The 22,049-nt window shown below is 39.8% G+C and overlaps 2 protein-coding genes across 3 annotated transcripts in view; one reads left to right on the forward strand and one right to left on the reverse strand.

Moving 5' to 3' along the window:
• The window catches only part of LYRM4 (LYR motif containing 4), an 86,203-nt gene extending 81,948 nt beyond the window's left edge, over positions 1-4,255 (reverse strand). The window contains exon 1 of the mRNA XM_054284697.1: positions 4,092-4,255. Coding sequence (XP_054140672.1) covers positions 4,092-4,177 — 86 coding nt within the window. The 5' untranslated portion in view covers positions 4,178-4,255. The remainder of the gene's footprint in view (positions 1-4,091) is intronic.
• The window catches only part of FARS2 (phenylalanyl-tRNA synthetase 2, mitochondrial), a 230,912-nt gene continuing 213,081 nt past the window's right edge, over positions 4,219-22,049 (forward strand). The window contains exons 1-2 of one of the 2 annotated variants that reach the window (XM_054284695.1): positions 4,219-4,282; positions 10,709-10,786. The gene's annotated coding sequence lies outside the window, so the exon portion shown is untranslated. The remainder of the gene's footprint in view (positions 4,283-10,708; positions 10,787-22,049) is intronic. The other variant, XM_054284696.1, reaches the window with a different exon arrangement.

A 22,049-nucleotide genomic window follows, 5' to 3' on the forward strand; every position in this document is an offset into this window, starting at 1 on the left:
CTTTTCTCTTGGCAAACAACAGGTCCAGTGGGGTACCTTTCCTATATGGTTCCCACACCAGCTGCATTAGGAATTTATCTTTCACACACTCCAGGAACCTCCTAGACTCCTTCCTCTCTGTGGTATTATATTCCCAGCAGACATCTGATAAATTGAAGTCCCCACAGGAAAAAGGGGCAGCAATCTTGAGACTGTTCTTTGGTTCTATGTTCCATGACTCTCTAAAATCAGATCAGTCAGTCAAAGTAGGAAAAGCAATTGGCACTGGAAAAACCAGTGCAAATTATTTTGCTCAGTTCTGTTTTTAGGTTAGCAGTCATTTGCAAAAATCAGATTTACCAGTTTTAAAATCTTGACGGACTTATCTCAGATGAAACTGCATGCATTCAGTTTCCAATGCAAAACAATGCATGCATTAACTTGTTTCCAATGCAAAATAAATGGACACATTTGTTGTGACAAATTTTTTTCCCTCATTCTTCTACATTCTAGGTAGCTTTATTAGTCAAATAATATTGCACATGCTAAAAGAAAAATCAAATTCCATTAAAATGCAATTTAGAGAGACAAGAAAGAAATGTATCTATAAATAAAAATACAACTTCCACCACTTAAAAGAGAACATAATGGATAAGTGGAAAAAAAATGTCAATAAATCAAGAAAGATGTTAAAAAACACTAAATAATTATTTGGAGAAAATAAAGTTTAAGTTTTGATTATCTTCATTTGCAATCAGATGTATTTTAATGGCTTTCATAAGTTTATAAATTCTTTTGTATTCTGTACCCAAACCACTCACAACATGCCATTATTTAAATCACTAATGATATTTAGAAATATCCCTTAAATCCATTTAGCTGAGACTATAATCCAACATATTATAAACCATCAGAGGCTCTACATTTTGTCAACCAAGCAGAAGAAAATAGTACACTTGTTAAAAACCACCTCTTTGTCTCAAAACCAAACATCTTGCCTCTCTGCCTATCGATTTTCCTCCAGTACAAATCACTCACCCATACTCATACTGTCTGCTTTGGTAATAGGGCAGACATGAAATTACTTACAGTCTACTAAATTCCCTCTTCCTGCTGTTAAAACCTGGCCTACACTTCTGGGTGTCCCAACACTCTATGACATTTACTTCAGGACACTGGAGCTGCTCCTGTATTATTCTGAAGGCTGCCAGTGGTGACCTCAGTTACTTTAGGACATGAATGATATTCTTCACAGTAACCACACAAGTTCTATTGGGTGGCAGAAGAAAATCTGGGGCTATGAAATGACATAAGGAATCTATTTACTCAGAGAGACATAAAACAAAAAAGTTGAATTTTCCATCACAATCTACATGTACACGTGTCCTGGTTTTGTCTAGGAAGTAATATCAAATTTCCTTTCTAGTAGCTGGTACAGTGCTGTGTTTTGGATTTAGGATGCGAGTGATGTTGACAACATGCTGATCTCTTAGCAAGCAGGGTTTACACTAAGTCAGGAAGTTTTCAGCTTCTCACACCAACCCACCTCCAGGTAGGCTGGGGGGCACAGGAAGCTGGCAGAAAATACATCCAGGATGATCCAAACTGGCCAAAGGGATATTCCATACCATGGGGTGTTACGCTCAGTATATACACAGGGAGAAAGCCAGCTGGGGGCTGCTGCTCAGGAACTGGCTGGGCATCGGCTGGCAGCAACTGTACTGTGCATCACTTGTTTTGGATATTCTTACTATTATTATCCATTCCTTTTCTGTTCTATTAAAAAGTCTTCATCTCAACCCACACATTTTACTTGTTTTTCCCCTCAGTTCTCTCCCCCATCCCACTGGGGAGAGGGGTGCAAGCACTTGTGTAGTGTTTAGCTGCCTGCTAAGTTAAACCAGAGCAATGAAATTAGGAGAAAAAGCACAGTAAGCAAATAAAGAGACGCTAATTAGCTGATCGTACTCCAGACATACTGTTAGAAATATGCAATTTGCAGTAATAAAGTATTCTGACACTGCCTAGCTGAAGTCATGAATCAATAATAATAACAATAATAATAATAATAATAATCTGTAATACCTTCTACTTTGCTGCAAGTTAGCTCTTTACAGAAAGTCCTTGGGTTAGCTCCATAAACTGCCGTATCACGTTACAGCAGCCCTGAGGACACGGCAGAGCTGCTTATCTCTGCTTATCTCGGCAGCAAGAAGCCAATGGGGTGTCCCCTTTTACCTATGGGTGCGGTGTAAACACTGAGGCAGAACTGTTGTTGCGGTCACAGCAGACCTCTAAATGTAACAGTAGCTGATCATTCCTTGCTGGAAACTGCTATGGCTTTTCATGCTCACAAATGTGTCTACAGCACAAGGCTTTAGACGGTTTCTGATTTTATAGTACCTAAGGACAGGCCCATCAAAACCAGAGGTCTTTACTTTAAGGAAAGGCGCAACTTGCACTGTGACATGGTGTCAAAAAATCAGATCTGCATGGTAAACACATAGTATAATTTCTATCCTTTAAAATTTGCTGTGGACTTCACTTCCTCACTGCTCACCCCCAAGTACAAACTCACTACTGAAAATACACCATAGCCCAGACACAAACTTCATTCAGCTGTTCACCAACTGCGCATCTCAAGCCATCTCCATGACGTACAATCCTGTGTTTGTCAGCCAGAACAAGGATAACCAGGGACACTCCGGACACCAAAAAGCAGGAGAAAACATTGATAGCAACAGAATGTGATGCAAACACACATTGCTGCGTGGAGTCAGCACTGAAGGTTTATTAGCACCGGCTATTTTCAGCCCCACAGCCCTTCATCTCAGGGCACTCCCTCACACCTGAGGTTTGTGGAATACTTGTGCCTTGCAGAGCATAGAGCTCACCACAGTTATGCAAGTTTAAAGGCTTCTGTTCCCAAGTCTTGCCTGAGAGATGATTCACAGCACAGGTAGCTCACATGTCCCTTCCCGTGGTCCAACTAAGTGGTAAAGTAAATAAACCACCATTGGGCAATGCAATTCTGCAAGGGTGGGTGAACAGCACCCCTGTGAACACAGCAGACAGCTAAAGGTGACCAGGCCTACACCTAACTTTTGCCAAAAAAAAAAAGCGTCTCCCTTTCACTGACAGCCAGAGAAAGCAGGCAGACAGCCTGGTATCCTGTGTGGTGGGAAGAGTGAACTCTGAGCCTCACTGCACCCTGAGCATGGACACAGCACATGGTGCCAGGCTTTGGTGCAGCCTGACCCCAGCTCTCCTCTGCCAGGAAAGGGGCAGCACACAGACCAGACATGAGCTACACCAGGTTCACAAAATCACAAAGTCATTAGGTTTGGAATGGATCTCTGGAGATCATCTAGGCCAACCCCCTGATGAGGGAGGGTCACCTTGAGCAGGTGACACAGGAACAGATCCACGTGGGTATGGAATGTCTCCAGAGAGGGAGACTCCATGACCTCCATGGGCAGCCTGTTCCAGTGCTCTGTCATCCTCATTGTAAAGAAGTCCTTTGTCATGTTGAAGTGAAACTTCTTGTGTTTTAGCTTACGGCCTTTGCTCCTCATCCTGTTGCCAGGCAGCACCGAAAAGAGTAGGGCACTATCCCCATGACACCCATCCCCGAGATATTTACATGCATTAACGAGCTCCCCTCTCAGTCTTCCCTTCTCCGGACCAAACAGGCCCAGCTCCCGCAGTGTCTCCCAGAAGAGAGATGCTCCAGACCCTACCTCATCTTTGGGGCCTTCCACGAGACCCTCTCCAGCAGCTCCTTGTCTTCCTTGCTTTAAGGAGCCCACCCAGCACAAGTACTTCTGACTTAATGTAAGGACAACCTCTGTCCTGTCCCTTCTTCCTAATACCCCATACCCCGGTGCTTTTGCGGCCCTCCGGAGTCTGGGGGCTGCCCATTCCCGGCGCTCCGAGCAGGGCCCGGGCCCGGTGCCGGGCCCAGGCCCGTTGCCGGTCCCGCTGTCGCTCCCGGGCACGGCTCAGCTCCTCCCGAGGCCACAGCTCCCCGCGCCCCTGCCCCAAGCACGGCCGGGACCCCCCGCCTGGGCGGGGATCCCCGCGTCCGCCACCCCCGGAGCCCTTCCCCGCACCTGTAGCCGTAGCAGCTGAAGCGCTGGCTCTCCCGCAGCAGGGCGCGGTACAGCCGCAGCACCTGGGCACGGCTGGACGCTGCCATGTTGCCGACACCGAGCCGCTCCTCCCGCGGCGAGGCCCCTTTTCCCCGCCCTCCCGCCGCCCGCGCCGGGCGCAGCCGCGGCGGAGCGGAGCCGCAGGGCCGGCGGTGAGTGGCGGAGCGGGGCGGCAGCGGCCGCGGCTCGGCCCGGGCCCAGCGCAAGGCGCGGGCGGGGCGGGGAGGGGCGGGGAGCAGCGGCTCCCCGGCCGGGGCAGCCCCGGTGGCGGTGGGCTCGGGGAACTGGGGATCGGTTCCCGGGTCCCGCCGGATCGGGCCTGCCCGGCTGCTCCGGCGGGGATCGCAAGGCGGGACTGCCGCGGGGTGCCTGTAGGGCTCGGCCGTGCGGCTGTGGAGGGCCCGGGGGCGGGGAGGGAAGGCCCGAGCGACAGGAAAGCGAAAGCAGCGCTCAGATGCCGTGCTCGGCGGGGACAGCAGCGCCCTGTGCGCACCCCGTGCTTGGTTGGTGTGCCCCGCCGGGAGGTGGAGGCTGCCGGGGGAGAGGGATATCGGGGCTGGAAAGGAGCAACAAGTGATGCGTGCAGGGAGTTGCCTCAGAATCGCTGTATACATTTGCAGTCAGAGTTCATGTACTGGAGAGGATCGAACAGAGGCCACGAAGATAATTTGGAGTCCAGAGCATGTGTCTTCATGAGGAGAGACTGCGGGTGCTGGGCCTATTCAGTTTGGAGAACAGAGGACTGAGAAGGGATCTCATTAATGTGTATAAGTAGTGGATTACTTATGTGTATAATGTGTATATAGGTGGATTACAAGAGAGTGATGCTAGGCTCTTCAGTGAGGCCCAGCAAAAGGATGAGGAGCAGTGGCCATAAACTATAACCCGAAAGTTTCACCTCAGTGTCAGAAACAACTTTAAATTAAGGATGGCAGAACAGTGGAACATGCTGTGCTGGAAGCTTGTGGAGTCTCACTCTCTGGAGACATGGAAAACCCACCTGGATGCATTTCTTTGTCGCCTGCTCAAGGTGACACTGCCTTGTCAGGGGAGTTGTACTACATGATCTTCAGAGGTCCCTTCCTACCCCAACATTCTGTGATTCTCTGAAATCACTACAGGCAATTACAGATATACATCTGTGCTAGTGTACCAGGGCCTGTTGTGTTACAGTGATGTTTGAGTTGTTCCTCTCTCAATACCTGTTTTAAAGATGAATTCTCTTATTTAAACCACACATCAAGCATCCTCCTTTGCTGTAAGTTTTGCTGCCGCAGAATGAACTTAACTTTGTAACTTGCAGGTATTATGCCACAGCTGTATTTAATACTGATTTTTGAATTTTATCAGCAATTTATTTAGTGTCATAGAATCATCAAGGTTGGAAGAGACCTTTAGTCTCCAGTCCAGCTGTCCACCCTGCACTGCTACTGTAACCCCTAAACCACCTCACCAGCGGCACATCCAGGAGTCTCTTCCATGCCTCCAGGGATGGTAACTCCACCATCTCCCTGGGTAACCTATTCCAATGCTTGACCACCCTAACAATGTACGTTTTCCCCTGATATCTAATCTGTATCTCCTCTGTCTCAGTTCAAGGCCCTTTCCTCTGGTCCTCTCGCTGCAGGCACAGCAGCAGAAATCAGTCCCCACTTCACTAGAACCTCCTTTCAGGTTTCATGATAGGGTTCCTACTTCCTTCACAGTTTGTTATTTGTATAGTAGGTGTTTAAAACAACTATCATGTAGATTCTACATGTCTCTGGCAAAAGTGCTTCAATTGCTGCTTCTAATTTAACTCATGTTTTATTGCATATACATTTGAGTATTATTGTCAGTTGTACATCTGATGCAATTTACAGTTTGTTGCAAAGAACTAAAATAGTTCTGTACTTTTGGATGTGATTAGTATAGACACATGAATTTATTTCAAATTTATCTTTATGGGTATGCTGTGTTTTAGCAGCCCTTTTAGGCTTCTGGAAACTGAGATTTTCTGTATGTAGAAAATTTTCTGGGTATTCTCTTTATCAAAACCCAAACTAGAAATGTTGCAGGAAATGTAGAAAAACATATGCAAATGTAGTACTGGGATAAGCATCATGCTTCTGATGTAACTTCCCTTGTAAGTTACAAACCAGTGTGTTTTGGGTTAGGTCTTGGCATTCAGGACACCCACATGGAGAAATACAAAGCAAACATGCCCTTCATTTGCCAGTGGGACCAACCAAATTCTCCTTGTAGCCCAAGCCATGTTGTTAAAGCAGATTGCATTCCAGAAGCAGAGCCCATCTGGGGTGCTGGTGCTCCCCATCTTTGCAGCTGTTGGTGGCTGGCCAGCACCAGCCATAATGCATGTTATAGCAGAACTCTGGCTTTGTGTGTAAGATTTACCATCTCTGAAAGCATCAGGGGCCACCCTGCCCTGTGTTATGAGGGTGGGCTTCAGACAGCTTAGAACGATATGGGTCTGTCAGGTACAGAGCCAAACTGAGGCTGGACAGTTTAGCAAAGTTACCAAAGTGATACCATTCTGTGGATGAGTGTGGCAGTTGTTCCATCTAATTTTACAACAGCCATCAGGTATTGTTGGAAATGAAGTTTTCATGGTACAATCCTCTGCTCTAAAAGATGAGGGAGTAATTTGGATGAAAGCATTCAGCAAATTTTGTTTACAAGAACAGTATTAATTAAATAATTGAAAAGTAATTAAAAATTATTTTTAGATAGCCTCAGATGATAATCCTGTTCCTGAAACTCCCTGACAGTTTTTATGAGTTTTGTTTCTTTAATTTGGTTTTTTTTTTTTTTAAGATAACTGTGTTTTTCTCTTCAGAAAGCGTAGAAATGTCCTATGTTTAGAATAAGCAGTAAGCTCATACAGTGCATGATCAAATGCAAAGTAAATTTATCAAAGGAGAAAAGTCTTTCCTCTTGTCTCCTTTTTCTAGCTTAACTTTTAATACACTCAGGGTAGGGAAGATTAATTTTTGTCAGAAAGGAGTCATCTTTGTGCAGTTGGTTTGGCACTGTTAAATGGAAAAATTAATTCCTTTTGTTTTTGCATTTGTTGTTGTGTTTTCTTGGAAGCAATGGGTTATGGTATCTGCAGAAGTTGTGTCATTCTGCAGGAAGTGGACGCTGCTGTGGCTGGGATACAGGTGGTTCTGCTGGCCTTTGTTTATGGTACCACTGCACATTCAAAGCACAGACAGCCCAAATGACCACTGTGTGTCCTGTGGCACTGTGTATGGGGAAGCAGCAGTAACCACTTCATGAACTGCCTCCTCATTCCTGAGGGGAAAACTGCACCTGGATTTAGGGTTGGTGGTGTTCATTTGTATAGAAGTCTTTGCTTTCAGCCTTTGGTCTGGGAAGGAGGGTGGCATGTGCCTTGCCTTTCTGCATATCTTGGGATAAATAAGCACTTTGAGAGGATATAATGAGGATATATCAATACCTAGAATATTTGAGTGTGTACTTGCTAAAAGAGGGGAGAAGAAGGAATTTGGATGAAGTACCTGCAGAGGCTGTGGACTGGAGTGGAAAGAAAGAGCTGTTCTACTCTCTAGGACATACTCAATATCTTGTCATCTGTTGCTGAATTTTTCCTTGTGGTGCATTATTTCAGCTTCATGACATGGCACTGAACACTTTCAGTGCTTTCCTGGTATGCTGCTGTTGGTTCTCATTATCTTTCTTTGGGGATCAGAACAATAATTGATTGTTGTGATATTATAATCTCTTTTAGTAATTGTTTTCTAGGTTGTGAAAATATGCTAATTTTTCCATGCTGTAGTGGTGTGGTGTCTCCTTTCCTTGTCTTAGTTATTGGTTGATAGGGTTGTGCACAGGGAGATCCTACACAGTGTAGAATAGGATCTTTAAAAGAAGGATTATAAATCACAAGAATTTTGGGATTTCAGTGACAAATGTAACAAAATGTAATTCAACTGTTCTGTGGGGTGAATTAAAATTTCCACAGTATCACCAGGGGCCTTGACTGACTCTGGTATTTTAAAAAAATTGTATTTAGTTGGTTGCCCTGTAGAAAAGAACATTTTTATTTAGGAGGTGAAACTTCCATATTTCAAATGCAGCTATACTTCTAAATTCTTTGTGCATTTAAAAAAATTCTACCTGAAAGCTCAGAGGGAAGAAAATAATGGTGACAAAACTCTTCTCTCAGTCAGCTTTTTGTGAGTTACCCCATCTCTTTCCAAACTGAATTGCAGAATGTTGTGTACTGTTTAAATTAAGATTGTAAGAGCAGTAATAATAGGAAAAGCAAAACACAACCAGTAGTGCATTTCCTGTTGTATTACTTGGTCTTCTAAGGGAACACCTGTTTTAGCACTGATGCTGTAGGCATCAGACTAAAATAAACACTGAATTTTGTTTTCCTTTTTGGCCACAGTTTTGACTTTCTAATTTCCTGTGGCTTACGTCCTCCAGAGGACTTCATGGGCATTGTGTTACCTGACAATTAAGGAGCTGGACAGTTCAGCAGTCACAGGATAACTTCTGGATTAATGAAAGGCAGTGTTTTGCACCATATGGATTTTGAAAGATGTTCTTAGTGGGCACATGTTGGTAAAATCCTTTGAAATGCTTGAAATAAAAATACTATAAAAGTCCAGAATTAAAAGGATAATTTTGTGTTATAGGCAAAAGAATAACTAATAGGAGATTAAAATTACCAGTAATGCTTAAATAGCTCAACATGTAATAGTTGCCTCAAATGCAAATGAAACTTCTAAACACTTCTAACCTTAATGCTAATAAAGACAAGAACTCAAGAAAAAATGAACATATTTTTCCTGTGTGTTTTTTTGTTACACTGAAATTTTGCTCAGAAATCTAATCATGAGAAGCATAAAGAGGACAAGATTAATGAAGTGTTCTCATCCATGACTTCATAAATTCAGAAATGCTTTCTTTGCTGTGGTTTCCAGTGTTTTATCAAGTTTAGCCTTAAATAACTTCTCTGTCTGTGAGAAAATATATTCTACTTTATATTGTGTTGCTGTTAACAAATGTTTTCTGATGCTCATCCTATGCCACCCTCTTCCCTGAGTTCATCCCACTTTTTCATTTATGCCCCTTTAGAGTCACACTGTGTAATCCTTCTCCCTCCTCTGTGATTTACACTATCATCATATTTCTCAGTAGCTGTCAGCCAGCCAGGCTAAATGATGTAGTTATTTTGATATTTTTTTCTGCCCTCTTTCAGAGGATATTGAAAATTTTAGCTTAGGAAGCAAACTTAGAAGTAAAACAAGGACTGATATTTTGTTTAAGAATAATTGAGATTCTCTTTGTAGCTGCCCCTGTATATTTTTTGCTGACTTGGGATTTCCAGTTTGGCAGGTTGGTTACAAATGGTACTGCCAATCTTTTGAGTTAAAGATCATGATAAAACACTTTGCTAGAGCAAAGTTCTTTTTTCTCTAGAGTTTATTTTTTGTCATGTATAAATGTGTATGTGAGTGCGCACATGAAAAACATGTAAATATGTATTCAGGCATGCATGTGGTCATGCTGTAGGGGTGAAGGTCATGCTCTTCATCTCTAATTCTCCATGTTTCAGCCTTGGGGATTGGTGCACAGCTAACACAGTGCTGTGGGGTTTTCTTCTGCTTACCCAGTCCCATGTCACAAGTATGTGAAATCAAAGACATCCTGCTGCTTGTGTGTATCCCACTTCTGCCCCCTGGATTGTGGGCATGCCCTTTCTTGTCAGATGACACTAGGGGCTAGCTCCACTCAAGGACTACTGCTTAAGTCCTCCATGAAAATCTGCTTCAACTAATCCTTTTCTTATAAATAATTATTGCGTGATTATTTGTTGGAAACAATTCCTAGATCAAAGTATCAGTAGGTGTAGAAGTATCATGTTGCTATGAGGTAGTTTGGATCTGATGTAAGAAAACATGTTATCCAAGGACATTTCTTTCTTTTAGTGAAAGGAAAATTAAGCAAAATTGTTGTTTACAGTGGATGGGTAAATCATCAAGGATTGAGTGGATTTTAAGTAGGCAATCTGTTTAGTTTTCTGACTGGGATGAGGGGAGGGGGAATATGATTTTCCACTTGCAACACATTTTCATTTTATATAGTGCTGTGCATCCATGTGTGACTTTTTATTCTAGTAGCTTGGACTTTTGATCCAGGAAAAAAAATCAATATTTTGAATAGGAAGCTGAAGCAGATTGTTTCCAGAGATGAAAGAAGACTATGGAGCAGTGCTTTAATTGAAATGAGGAAAACAACATGGCCATATTAGGGATTGTAGAAGTCGTAGAGTTTAAGATACTTACTTTTGCATGATCCTTGACATTTTTGATCTTTCATCTTGTGTCACTATTGGTTTTATGCCCTCAGAGCTCTGACAATGAGTGATAGTGCATTAGGGACGTATTCCTGTATATACCATGCTTCTGATGGATTTGTGAGATCAGCTGAATTGTCAATATTTCCTTACATGCCTTCACAGTTCTAGATAGAATTATCTTTTTATTTAATTCTGCTTCTGTTTTTTTATATCTGGGGTGACTCTGTCAAAATTTTTCTTTCAGCCTGAGAAGGAGCAAAGTACTGACTAAAGCTAGCAGGCAAAAGAAGCAGAGCTGAAGAAAGATTATCTCTGCTTGCAGGTAAATAAGTAAAAATAAATATAAATTTCTCAATCTTTGACACCAGCACTACCAGCCTGTTTAGTTAGTAACAAGTTTTCAGTCCCTCTCCATTTTAATGAATAACTAAATTTTAAATTACTTAGTAATTTAAAAAAAGCTTTCTTCATCTTCACCAACTGCTAGGGACATGTATGATAGCTATATAAATTTGCTTTCCATATAGAATTCATGCATTCTCTTACTCCTTATACAAAGAAAATTACAAGACTTGAGACATAAAGATAGGTGTGTAACAATAATGAGAGAGAGATAAAGAGGTAGAAGATAATAATCTTCTGAAGAAGAAATTCAGAATTTATCATCTTTATATTGGAGTATGTCCAGATCCTTGAATATAATCCCTTTGAAATCTGCCTAACTACCTGGGCAATAAGTTACTGTTCAGGGTGAGAAGAGGTGGCAAATTAAGTTCTCCTCATTTTACAGGCCAGTTACAATTGATGTGGGGTGGGATGGGATAGGATAGGATCGGATGTGGGATGGGATGGGATGGGATGGGATGGGATGGGATGCTCTGGTGAATGGAGAATGAACTCAGGAAGCTTTGGAGAGGCAATAGTTAGGACTTTACAAAGCCCACCATTATCTTCCAGTCTCTTACCTACGTGGCCCCATGGCAGCATCAGTGAAAGGCAGTGTGTGCCAGTGGCTCCTAATAAGGTTTAGTGTCTTCCCTCCAACTGGGAATGAGTGTTGATTTAGATGGGGATGCAGACCTATGAAGTGGAGCTGCCAGCTTTCCTATAGGAATGGGTTTGCATTCTGCTGAAAGGTGGGAAAGAGGAATGGGGGAAGAAATAGTTTGAAATGCTATTCTGGGAACATTTGTGAGAGTTCATCTGCCTGGAGACTTGAATTAAGTATCTCCTTGTTCTACAATTTCTGTGATTAACTTTTTCAGATATATTTTGTAGCCTAGTATTAGTTTAGACCAAGGTCAGGTTGTGGGGATTTTTGTTGTTGGTGTTGCTGTTGTTTCATTTTGTTTGTTTGCATGTTTGTTTTAACCTGGCGGTACACATGCTTTGTTTCCTTTAATTAATGCTTATGCACTTGATTTTAATTATTGTTTAACTTGTTCCTTTTTTGGAAGTGATACCTGGTGAAATAGATGTGCTGCATCTAAAACGGAGAAAACAGATAAAGAGAGCCAATTATCATGTCCTCACACAGATTTAATAATACTTTTTGTGTGTATGTGTATGTAGGATTTTAAAATAGATTTGACTTTCAAGAAAGTTTTCAAGACCTTAACTGAGAGTGTTCTTACTTTTGAGAGAATTTGCATAATTTTTAAAATTGCTTTCCTACTTATTTTGACTATGAACACAGCTTTTTTTAAACATTTTTTTAACTTTTATTTTATTATACTAATTAGTTACAGTGTGAAAATTGCATAGTGCATTACACCAGCTCTTCCTATGGGAAGGCAGTATTGTGAAATGGACAGATATGGCATTATATATGTAAAATTATCACATATTGAAGAGGTAATTAAATATTGGCTCTGTATAGGTTTGTTGAACTTAGAATAGCTGCTTGCTTTTTATGTCGGCACACTAACTTTGTACAGTTTTATAAAATAATGTTGTCTAAACATATAGACGTGGCTTGAAAGAGGTCAACTTTTTCTGTTTCCCTTCTGTCCCTCTTCCTCCCTGCACAGACTGTGGTTCTTGTTCCACCCTCCACTTCCACTTGCAATGTATCTTATTTTATACTGCCATTGTATCACTGTTCTGTTGTGGTAGGTTATATTCTTAATATAGTATTCATTCTACAAACAGAAACTCTGCTGGATAGACTTGAACTAAGTATGTGGGAGCACCATGTTTATTGTAGTTACTTTGTCAGACTTCCTGAGTTGTTATTGAAAGGATTCATTTTTTAATAAACTAAATTTAAGAGATATTGCAGATTCTACCAAATCCTAGTTTGTTTTTTGATATTAGGAGTTCATTGGACCCCAGTATCCCCTGGGGTCCCAGTCCTGACCCTGAGTGGCAAACCCTGCTGGGCCTGTGTGGAACACAATCTTTCAGCATGTGGCAAATTGCAGTTCTACAGATGGTTTTAAAGAAAACAAACCAAAACAATTATTATGTTTTAATTTTGATTCTCTCAGTACGTAACAGATGTGGCATTAACTGAAGATTGTTTTGTCATATGTGACCTTGAGCTATAATAACATCTTACTCTTCATTAATAATAAAAACTTGTTTCTTTCATGTTGTTATTTTCTTTACTTCCCTGACTTTCATATCTTCTTTCACCTAGTCAATGTGTATGTCTTGGCTCAGAATGCAAGATAAGAGGATGTTGTCTTTGGTATCTAAAGACTGGATAGAGAAATACTTATGTGAATAGTCTTAAATATAAATATGAAAAACATAAAAATTATATAAATATAAATAAATAAATGCATAAACTTATATACATACATATATACATACGTATATATACATATACACACCTGTGCCATAGTCTGAGATGTGCATTCTGAGTTCTGTCTTAAGTTTTCTTTCACTGAGGCTTGTTCTGAGGGGGAAGTGTGGCTTGCAAATTTCTGGTGTCACAGAAGGGTTCTCTGATATAATTAAAATATGTGGCTTTCTCAAAGCTTTTCATACAAAGATTTTAGTTTGTTCTTTGAGCTGGGCTTTGTCTAGAGTAAGTATATCAACATTAGCAAGCCTTACAGAGATGTTCCCCAGGAAGATTACAGATGTTAAAACATTAAGCTGCTTGGGAACCCATTATCCTAGGGAGCTGTGAGCCATGGACTCAAGTGTTTCCTATTTTCTGGCTTTAATGACAAGGAAAGAAGTTAGCAACACTAGTCTTGTTCGTTTTAATGTGATACTTTAAGCCTTTTTTAAAATCTGGTAGTAGCAGGACTGCATGAAGACACTCTTTGAATCTGTTTTAAGTCACGCTTGCCTTGCTTTGCTTGCTACAGAATATTTTGGAACTAGTTCTTCTTTTACAAGTTATTGGAGATGTCAGCACCTCTGAAATGCTGTAAAGGCAGTCATGTTCAGATGTAATCAAATACAGTGTTACGAGGTAGGTTTGCCTGAATACATATGAATCAATCCAGGCTCTAAAATTTTAACAAAACCATAGTTCAGCTGTATCAGGAAATTATAACAAGATTGAGCAAATGCATTTTAAAATTTGACTTATATTTATTTGAATAGGCAGAACTTTAAATTGAGGGGACTTATATTTATCATGAATATTTATCAGCAGTATTGTTTATAATTCAGTGTCAGTTGTTGCAGTTGAAGAATTTGTAAGGAAAATACTACTTTTTTACCCTTAGGCTTTAAACATAGTTAATACATTTATTTAGCTGTAGTTACAGAAGGTGTTTCATAATATAAGTAGAATTTTTGCAAATCGGGTTTTCTGTCTTTTCATAACCCATATACATTCATAACTGTAGAATATGCAAGGTGAAGTTTTTAAGCTGGTTGATGGAGGTTGGCTAGGTAGTTAATTCTTTAGTGTCTTCTTGGGTACACTAGTGCTTAAAAGAGTCTTAAAATAAGACTTTCTTAAAGTCTTAAAGCTTGTCCTTAAAATTGGAAGACTGAGGAGGCAGTACACAGGCTTGATGGTCATGTGGAATTTAGAAGGGGTACATTATCCATTCACCTGTGGTAAATTTTAGTGCTGGAATCAAGGAAGTAACAGCAAAGTAGTTAAAAATAAATATGTAAATAGAGTAAATAAGTTTGCTAAGGAGACCAGGTCAAAGGAAAGCAACCAGAAAATGTTTAGCAGTGCAATCTTACTTCATTTTTGTTTTACCTTCTGAAATTCGTTTTGCTGTGAGACCGGCTGTATTGAGACAGATGCTGTGATTGTGTGAGACTTGCTGGCAGAGCTGCCTGTATTGTTTTCAAATTTTGCTGTTCATGGAGTCCAGCATTTTTCGTAGGTTAAATGGGTTGGAATGAACTGTGTCATTTAGAAACTGATGTGTGGTGAGTTGTTTTGTTTTTTTTCCTTTTACAACATGCAAGTCAATACTGCACCCTGTGTAGGCTAGCTGCTTTTCCCCATACTTCTTTTTATTTCTGTTTTTCACGCTTTACTCATGTTTGCAGCCCATGTGATTTGGGATCAAATGCAAATGATGATACAAAGTTTCTAAATAAATTTATTTTGTTGTAACATAGCAATTTTTTTTAAATTCTAGCTTAAAACTTTGGGTTAATAGTTCTTGAGAGATGAGGGAGTCTTCTGCTTCTAGACCACTGTAACAGTTAGGGAGCACAACAGCCTAAGTCACTAACGCATAAGTGGGAGAATAAAAAAAAATCTGGTTGTTCATTTCTGTTTCAGTCAATAGAAAAGAGCTTCAGTGATAAGAAATTCTGCAAAAACAGTAAAAGTTTTCACGTTATGAAAGAAAAGGTGTTGCAGCAAGTAGAATTTACTTCTTAGCAGGTCCCATTTAGCATTTCAAAGACAGTGGGCTCTTATTAAGGAGAATGAGCTGATAGCAGTGTTTTAAAGTATAAGTATCTCTTTTTCTTTCAAGAGCACTATTAGCACATGGGTAAATTTATAGGACTCAGTTTTTACTCATTGTATCTTAAACTGTAAGTCTGTTGTCCTGTAACTCTGCCATACTCAGGCAAGGGCTGAGTTTAAGGACCATTTCTTACATGTCTGGACCCAGTAAAAAAGCCTTGCTGACAATGGTTTTATTTGGATGCCTAAAAGTGGCTCTGCAGAAAACTTCCCTGTCAAAAAGAAACAGGAGAAAGATGGTAGGGTTTTCAGTCATCATTTTCTGACATCCCTCTCTTTACATCTCTTCCATCTCACACAGTGGTTGAGAGAGAGGGGGCAAGTGTACTGGGAGATCATTTCACATTCTGATTCAGGATTTTAGGACTCCATGAGAGATGATTTCGCCTTGCATGGGAATAAAATCCTGCATCTCTGACTCCCTGCTCATGAAGTTCCCAGTGGCACAGCAGAGTTGTCCAGGGCTTCTGAGTAGGTACAGTGAAGGACACCTGAATTGGGGCAATAGAAATTGTAGTAGCACTGGTCCCTTCCCATTGTTATTAGTGTGTTTCTCCAACATGAAGTAGAAGGAGCTGATGATTAAAAAAGCCTTTTCCAACAGGAAATGCTTGAAATCTGTCTCAGAAAACAAAAGATGTGAGGTGGACAACTAGGCAGTGCTGCACTCATAAATGTTATTGGAACTATGTCAAAACACCATTTTTCATTTAAGCTTATGTCCCTGTACTGCAAAACCTATATAGATGGAATGTGAAGTTTCAGGCATAGATACTATTCTTCCTGTTGAAAGCTGACAACTTCAGTTTTCATTTAATGGACTGTTCATTCTTGAACAGGAAAGATTATTTTTTAAAATTTAATTTCCTGTGTGATACTCATTGCATTTGAGACATCATGCAGTGTCTATTAAAAGTGATGCATATATTAAATTCCCAAATAAAGATTTTAGAGCAACTCCTGCCCAGCTCTGTTCTAAAGAAATGGGAGCCTTTAGGGTAATCTAAAAGGACATTTGCTGAAACCATGGCTACAAAGCACCTGGACATCACTGGGAGATGAGTTTTGAGACGATAAAATTAAATTATCATTTTTAATACAAATATTTAGTGAAAAAGAGAATGTGAAAAAACATTGTTAATAAGAATTGAAGCAAAGGCTATTCAGATAGGTTTCATAAATGTTATGTCCAGTTTACTGAAGTTGTTTGTTGGTTGTGACATCACACACATTGTAACTAGAAATAGATATTTGATCTGAGCACTGATTTTTTTTTTCTTTAGGTGACATTAATTTGTCTTTCTGTTAATCTTTGAAAGCCTTATAAATTTAGTGCCCTATTTCTAGTACATTGGACTAACATTTTACATGCTCAGGTATGGCAAGATATTGTTGCAGGGGTGAACAGTGGGACACATAAATAAATTTATAATGAAGGAGTATGTGTATGAAAGAGACAGTTGAAATCTTTTAAAGCTATTGATGTAACAGTAATATTAGTAGTCAGTTTTCCTTCCAAACCAGGAGTAGCCTGTAATCCACCTTCATGGAAAAGATTATTTAATTTTATGTAATGTAGTCAACTGTCAAATAATTAATTTAAAATTCCGATCTGAGGGGAAATACAAAATCACAAAATCTGTAGACTCATATGGAGTCCTCTTCACTTTCACACTGTTGGAGTGCTTTTTGATAAAGAAGAAAGAGGATAGTGTAGCAGCTAGATGTCTGGAACTGATCCACAGTTCATTGAATTAAATTGAATTTTTTTTTCATTGACTTTGATCATCATTGGATTGAACTGGTATGCATATGATTTAATTAGTAGCAAGCTTGGGAAATGCTGGGATGTTGGCTTTTCTAGTTCCTTACCTACTGAGATGGTAATTACATAAACCAATATAGTTGTGTGTCTATGATGAGGCAAGTGCAGAAGTACCCACAATTGACTTTCCTAGTGGCGGACCTCCATTTTAAAGACACATTTTATGCTAAACCTCTTTTTCTTCCTTTCTTTCTAATGATAAGATCCAATCTGCACATCTTTCATTCATTACACATAAAACAGATCTGTTTCTGTGTCATTGAAAATGTTTGTATTCTGGAAAAAAGAGCAACTTGTAGCTTTATCCTATGTCTAATTTTGAAATGCATTAACTCCTTCTGTCCCCCAGATGTTATATTTAACAGTAAGGGTTAAAAATGCAGTTTTGATAGGTTCTCTTTGCCTCAGAGCAATGAGGTTCTCTAATAGCAAATGTTTAATTATCCAATAGAGTATATTTTTATCATGGATCACATTGATGGCATCTCTATTAATGCTGTCATTTAATATTTTTTTTTAAATTATGTAAAACAGTGCAGCTTCATGTTGGGATACCTTTACATTTATGCAAGTTTGAGAAGCAACCAGAGAAAACTCTGCTAAAGGCAAGTTTGTAGGCAAAGCTGTTGGACAGTCATAGTTGAGAATGGCTAAATTTCTTGTCTGAAGCATTTGAAATGTTTTTACCTTGTGAAAACAGGTTTTTTACCCTTTGAAATCTGTTAGAACCAGATTTCTATCACCGTATTCCTTCCTGTATTGTTTGTTATCAGGTGAGCTGGCCCAGGGCCTTTGCTGGGGCAGCTGGTGAAGTTGAGGTCCTGCTTGGGGCAAGAGAGGAGAGGTGGTGGGAGCTGGCTGTGGGTGTTGGCACTGGACACAGAGATTCCATGTAGGTGTGTCCTGTTTGCTTTGGCAGACCCTGATGTGAGTCTGAATGATTTACAGTCTAAAAGGTTATCAAATCTACCAGGCTTCTTATGGATTAGTAGCATAAATAGGAATGGCTGGTATAAAAATCGAGGGAGAAAGGCTTATAAGCTAAGACCACACTTTCTCAATTTAGCAGTTGTGTAACTAGCCATAAATCTGTCACTTTGGTTTGCTTATACTTTTGGTAGTTTGCACCCAGTTTGTAGCACAATAAATATGAATTCTCTAAGGTGTCAGTTACATACCTGTCAATGAAAACTAACCTGAAAAATTAGTTCTGTGTCTGTGTCAAAGAATATTAAAAGGAGCCTTGATTATTTATTCTCAAGGGCATTTAAGAGTTACTGAAGCAGCATTAAATACTATGCCAACAAGATGCTGAGGTTTTAGATGGTATTTTCCCTACTGCTTTACAGGAAAATATTTTGTAGCAACTGCAACATAACACAGAACAGAACCTTTTGTGGCAGACATTGCCTTCTCAAATAAGCATGACATATGCTTAAGCCATGCTGATGTATTGTTTATCATCTGCAATGATTTTGGAATGGATTGTGTGTTTTGTGTACTTGAGGAAGTGGTTCAAACAACAGAAAAGGAATTAAGTAGGTGATCCAAGTATTTATTTGCTTTATATGTTTCTAGCTGCTGTTTGATGAGGTTATATTGCTACTTCTGCATTTGCAATTGAGAAGGGATGTTGGTAAGCCAATGTTTTTTCTCATTTGCCTTTGTTTCACTACAAAATTGTTAACTCGTTTTAGAAGGGGAGCAATATTTTTAAGGTACAAATCTGAGAAACAGGTGAATAAAATATATATAGTCTACTTTTTTGGTGTCAGACAGAATTAAAAGTAGAAAAATACTGTTTAATGTATTACTTAATGTATTGTGAAGCAAGATATCCTATCGTGCTTGTTATATATTTTGAGACAGCATAGTTAAAAAATCAAGATATTATTATACAAGTTGGGAAAACTTTTCTTCCTCTGTCACAAACCTTCTGTTTGACTGCCGCAAGAAATTCTAGGATATAATTGAAAAACAGATGTCTGACCTCTACTGATTAGGAATTGGGATTTGGTTTCTTGTGCTTGAATATGTCAGTTCATCAACTTCTCTGGCTCTGAAATAGCTTATTGTTTCTGTGTGTTTTTCTGTGTGTATTGTTTTCTGTGTGCTTCTACTGTTTCAGAAAAACCAGTCATCTTTGCTGTCATACCTCCCAACACTTTTGAAAAAGCAAACCCTTAAAAAGCAATGACTGTCTTCTGCCCAGGATATCCTGCGCCCGTATTGAAATGTGCAGTTTGTGTTGCACAGCCCCCCTGTGCACGTATGGTTTGACTCTACAAAGTCTCTCCAGCAATCCCTGCTCATTTATAGTGAAATGCAGTGGCAGCTTGTTTCAGATTTCTGGTTGTTAATCAATCTGTTCACACTTAAATGTGTTGCAGCCTGGTGAAAGCAGGGACTATCCGGGATAAATGATATGAGAGAAGTGAAGTGGATGTATGTAAGTGTCATCTGCCCCCAGAGAGGCAGATTGCTTTAGCAATGACCTTTATCAGTGAGAGTAGACTAAAGTTGTATCATTTTTGAGAACCAGAGTGCTGCTTCCACTTAAGCTGTTGCTGGGTGTGATGTTTTGCCATCAGTTTTTGAAGACACTGTTAGCTTGAGTTGAATACTTTTCTAAAAAAATGTCAGGTTTTAAGCATAAAGGCCTAAGGAAGTTATGTCTCCAAGATGGTATTTGTGCGTCTGCTGTCAGCCCTCTTTTTTCCACTTCAGTTAAATTTCACACAGAATGTCTGGGTCACCAGAGACAGCAAGGTACAGGTGGTATGTGAGAATAAAGGGCTTTATGAAGAAGATAAACCCTGTAAACTCCATAGGCAAAAGAGAGGTAGCAGGATGACTTTGTCCCTTACCACTGAATCTGCAAATTAACTTTGCCTCCCAACACAGAGGAAATAAACTTTTGCTAGTTCTGCTGCTTGCAAAGGAAAGCTTACTGTAAACCTGAGGATGAATTATGTTCTGTTGGCTGACACATCTTAAAGAAGAGGAAAATAGGATAGTGCTGTCTGAAATATTGTAAAAGAACTGAGAATGGGTGCTTTAAGAGAAAACATTGCATATGTTGTCTTTTAGAAGAATAGTGTGTCTGCAGGAGAGAGCTTGAGACAAATGATGCTGTTTTTCACAGTCTCTGAGATGATTAGCAAATATTGGAACATAATAGAAGTTATCATCAACTGTAAATGTAAACTGTTAGATTGCTGCAGCGGGAGGAAGCTGCTTAGACAATAAACCTTAGAGTAGCACATCTACTTCTTTAAAGCTGTCAGCATGTTGCCATCATCTGGGAAAGTATACACAATAGCTCTTCATAAACCTATCAACTTTTCTGTGTTAATTAACATCTCAATTTGTGATATATGGCATCTGAAATTAATTAAAGGTAAAAATCTCCCGATTTTGTGGTATAACACCCACCTTTCCACAACTAAATTCTGAATTACAAATATTCTAGATGTTTGGAATGAAAATCCATAACTGTGATAAATAATTTTAAAAAAGAGCTCAAAATCAGTTAGTATTTCACTTTTGTAGTGTTGGTAGCCAGATGCAAAAAGAAAAGGAAAGGTAGGACCTTTACATGTACTACAGGTCAGGCGTAGACAAAGTAGATAGAAGTAAATAGTAAGTGCAGTTTCTGAAACTTGAGAAGTTTCCACTTCAGAAGTTGATATGTAAGTGTGAGATTTCTTTTTGTGTGACTTGTGAACGTTTAATATTTCCCAAGTTTTGCACATACAGTATCTACTCATTTTCCCTTTTTGAAAACATTATTTAGGCAAACTCTAGGTTAGCTTTTGTGTATTAGCAAGTAGATGATTTGTGTGGATCTCTCTGTATGGGGAAATCATGGTAGGGAGAGCACTAAATCCAAACGACCATAATTAGGTTGCCCAGAGAAGTTGTTGAAGCTCTGCTGGAGACTTTCAAATCCAAGTAGGGAAAGTCCCTCTGAGTGACCTTCTTTGGACAGGGTTTTGAACTAGGCTGCCTCCAGTGGTCTCTTTGAACTGAAATTATTTTGTGATCCTGTAGTTCTGTGAAGTACAGAAGTAAAGCTTGTATTAATTTCTAAAGGAGATTGGTCCAGGGGTTATCTTCAAAACTCATCCCTAAGCTTAGTTCTGGCACCATCCCTCTCTTATTGTCATTAGACTTTACTTTCCTTGTGGGCAGTTTTGCTGCTTAGTGCACTGTATTTGCCATGAGAAGTTAGAAAATGGGAGATAGACCTTCACCATAGCTGGTGCTTTAATTCTCTGCAGGACTTGTAACTGAGATTTTAGGCAAGGTTGTGCATGTTATGAGTCTTTGATGGGGAAGAGAATCCTAGTTGTTAAATCACTGAGTTCTTTTTATCAGGATCATACTGTCCTGCAGCTCATACTTCTTTCTGAGATGACCAAGTTGGAATTTCTGAACCAAAAGAGGGGGCTTATGCATCCTGAAAGCAAGGTTCAGCATAAACTCTTTTTCTGGTAGAGTTCATTTGTTCAGCCCTGCAATTTTGCGAGGGTGTTTAAAATTTCATTTCTCTAATCTTCCATTAGTACTATAAAGCTCCTCCTTTGTGGTAACTGTCACCAGCAAGAGGTGAGCAGTAGTTAATTACCCAGTTTGAGAATTGGGTGTCTGCTTTTCCCATTCCAGGGGAAATTACTGCAATTCCAAAACACAGTGGAGAAATGCAGTTCTTGCTGTATTTTCTGTGTGTCAAAGATTTTTTGAGCTGTGGAAATATTCCAATATATGCTTCAACAATTAGTAGAGTGGGCCATCTGATGCAAATTTGATTGCTCAAGCATTACACTATATGGAAAATACTCTATGCAA

This window comes from Melozone crissalis, unplaced genomic scaffold (genome assembly GCF_028551555.1).
Source record: "Melozone crissalis strain CALT ecotype California unplaced genomic scaffold, PUWL_Pcris_2 ptg000042l_1, whole genome shotgun sequence".
Taxonomy (NCBI): domain Eukaryota; kingdom Metazoa; phylum Chordata; class Aves; order Passeriformes; family Passerellidae; genus Melozone; species Melozone crissalis.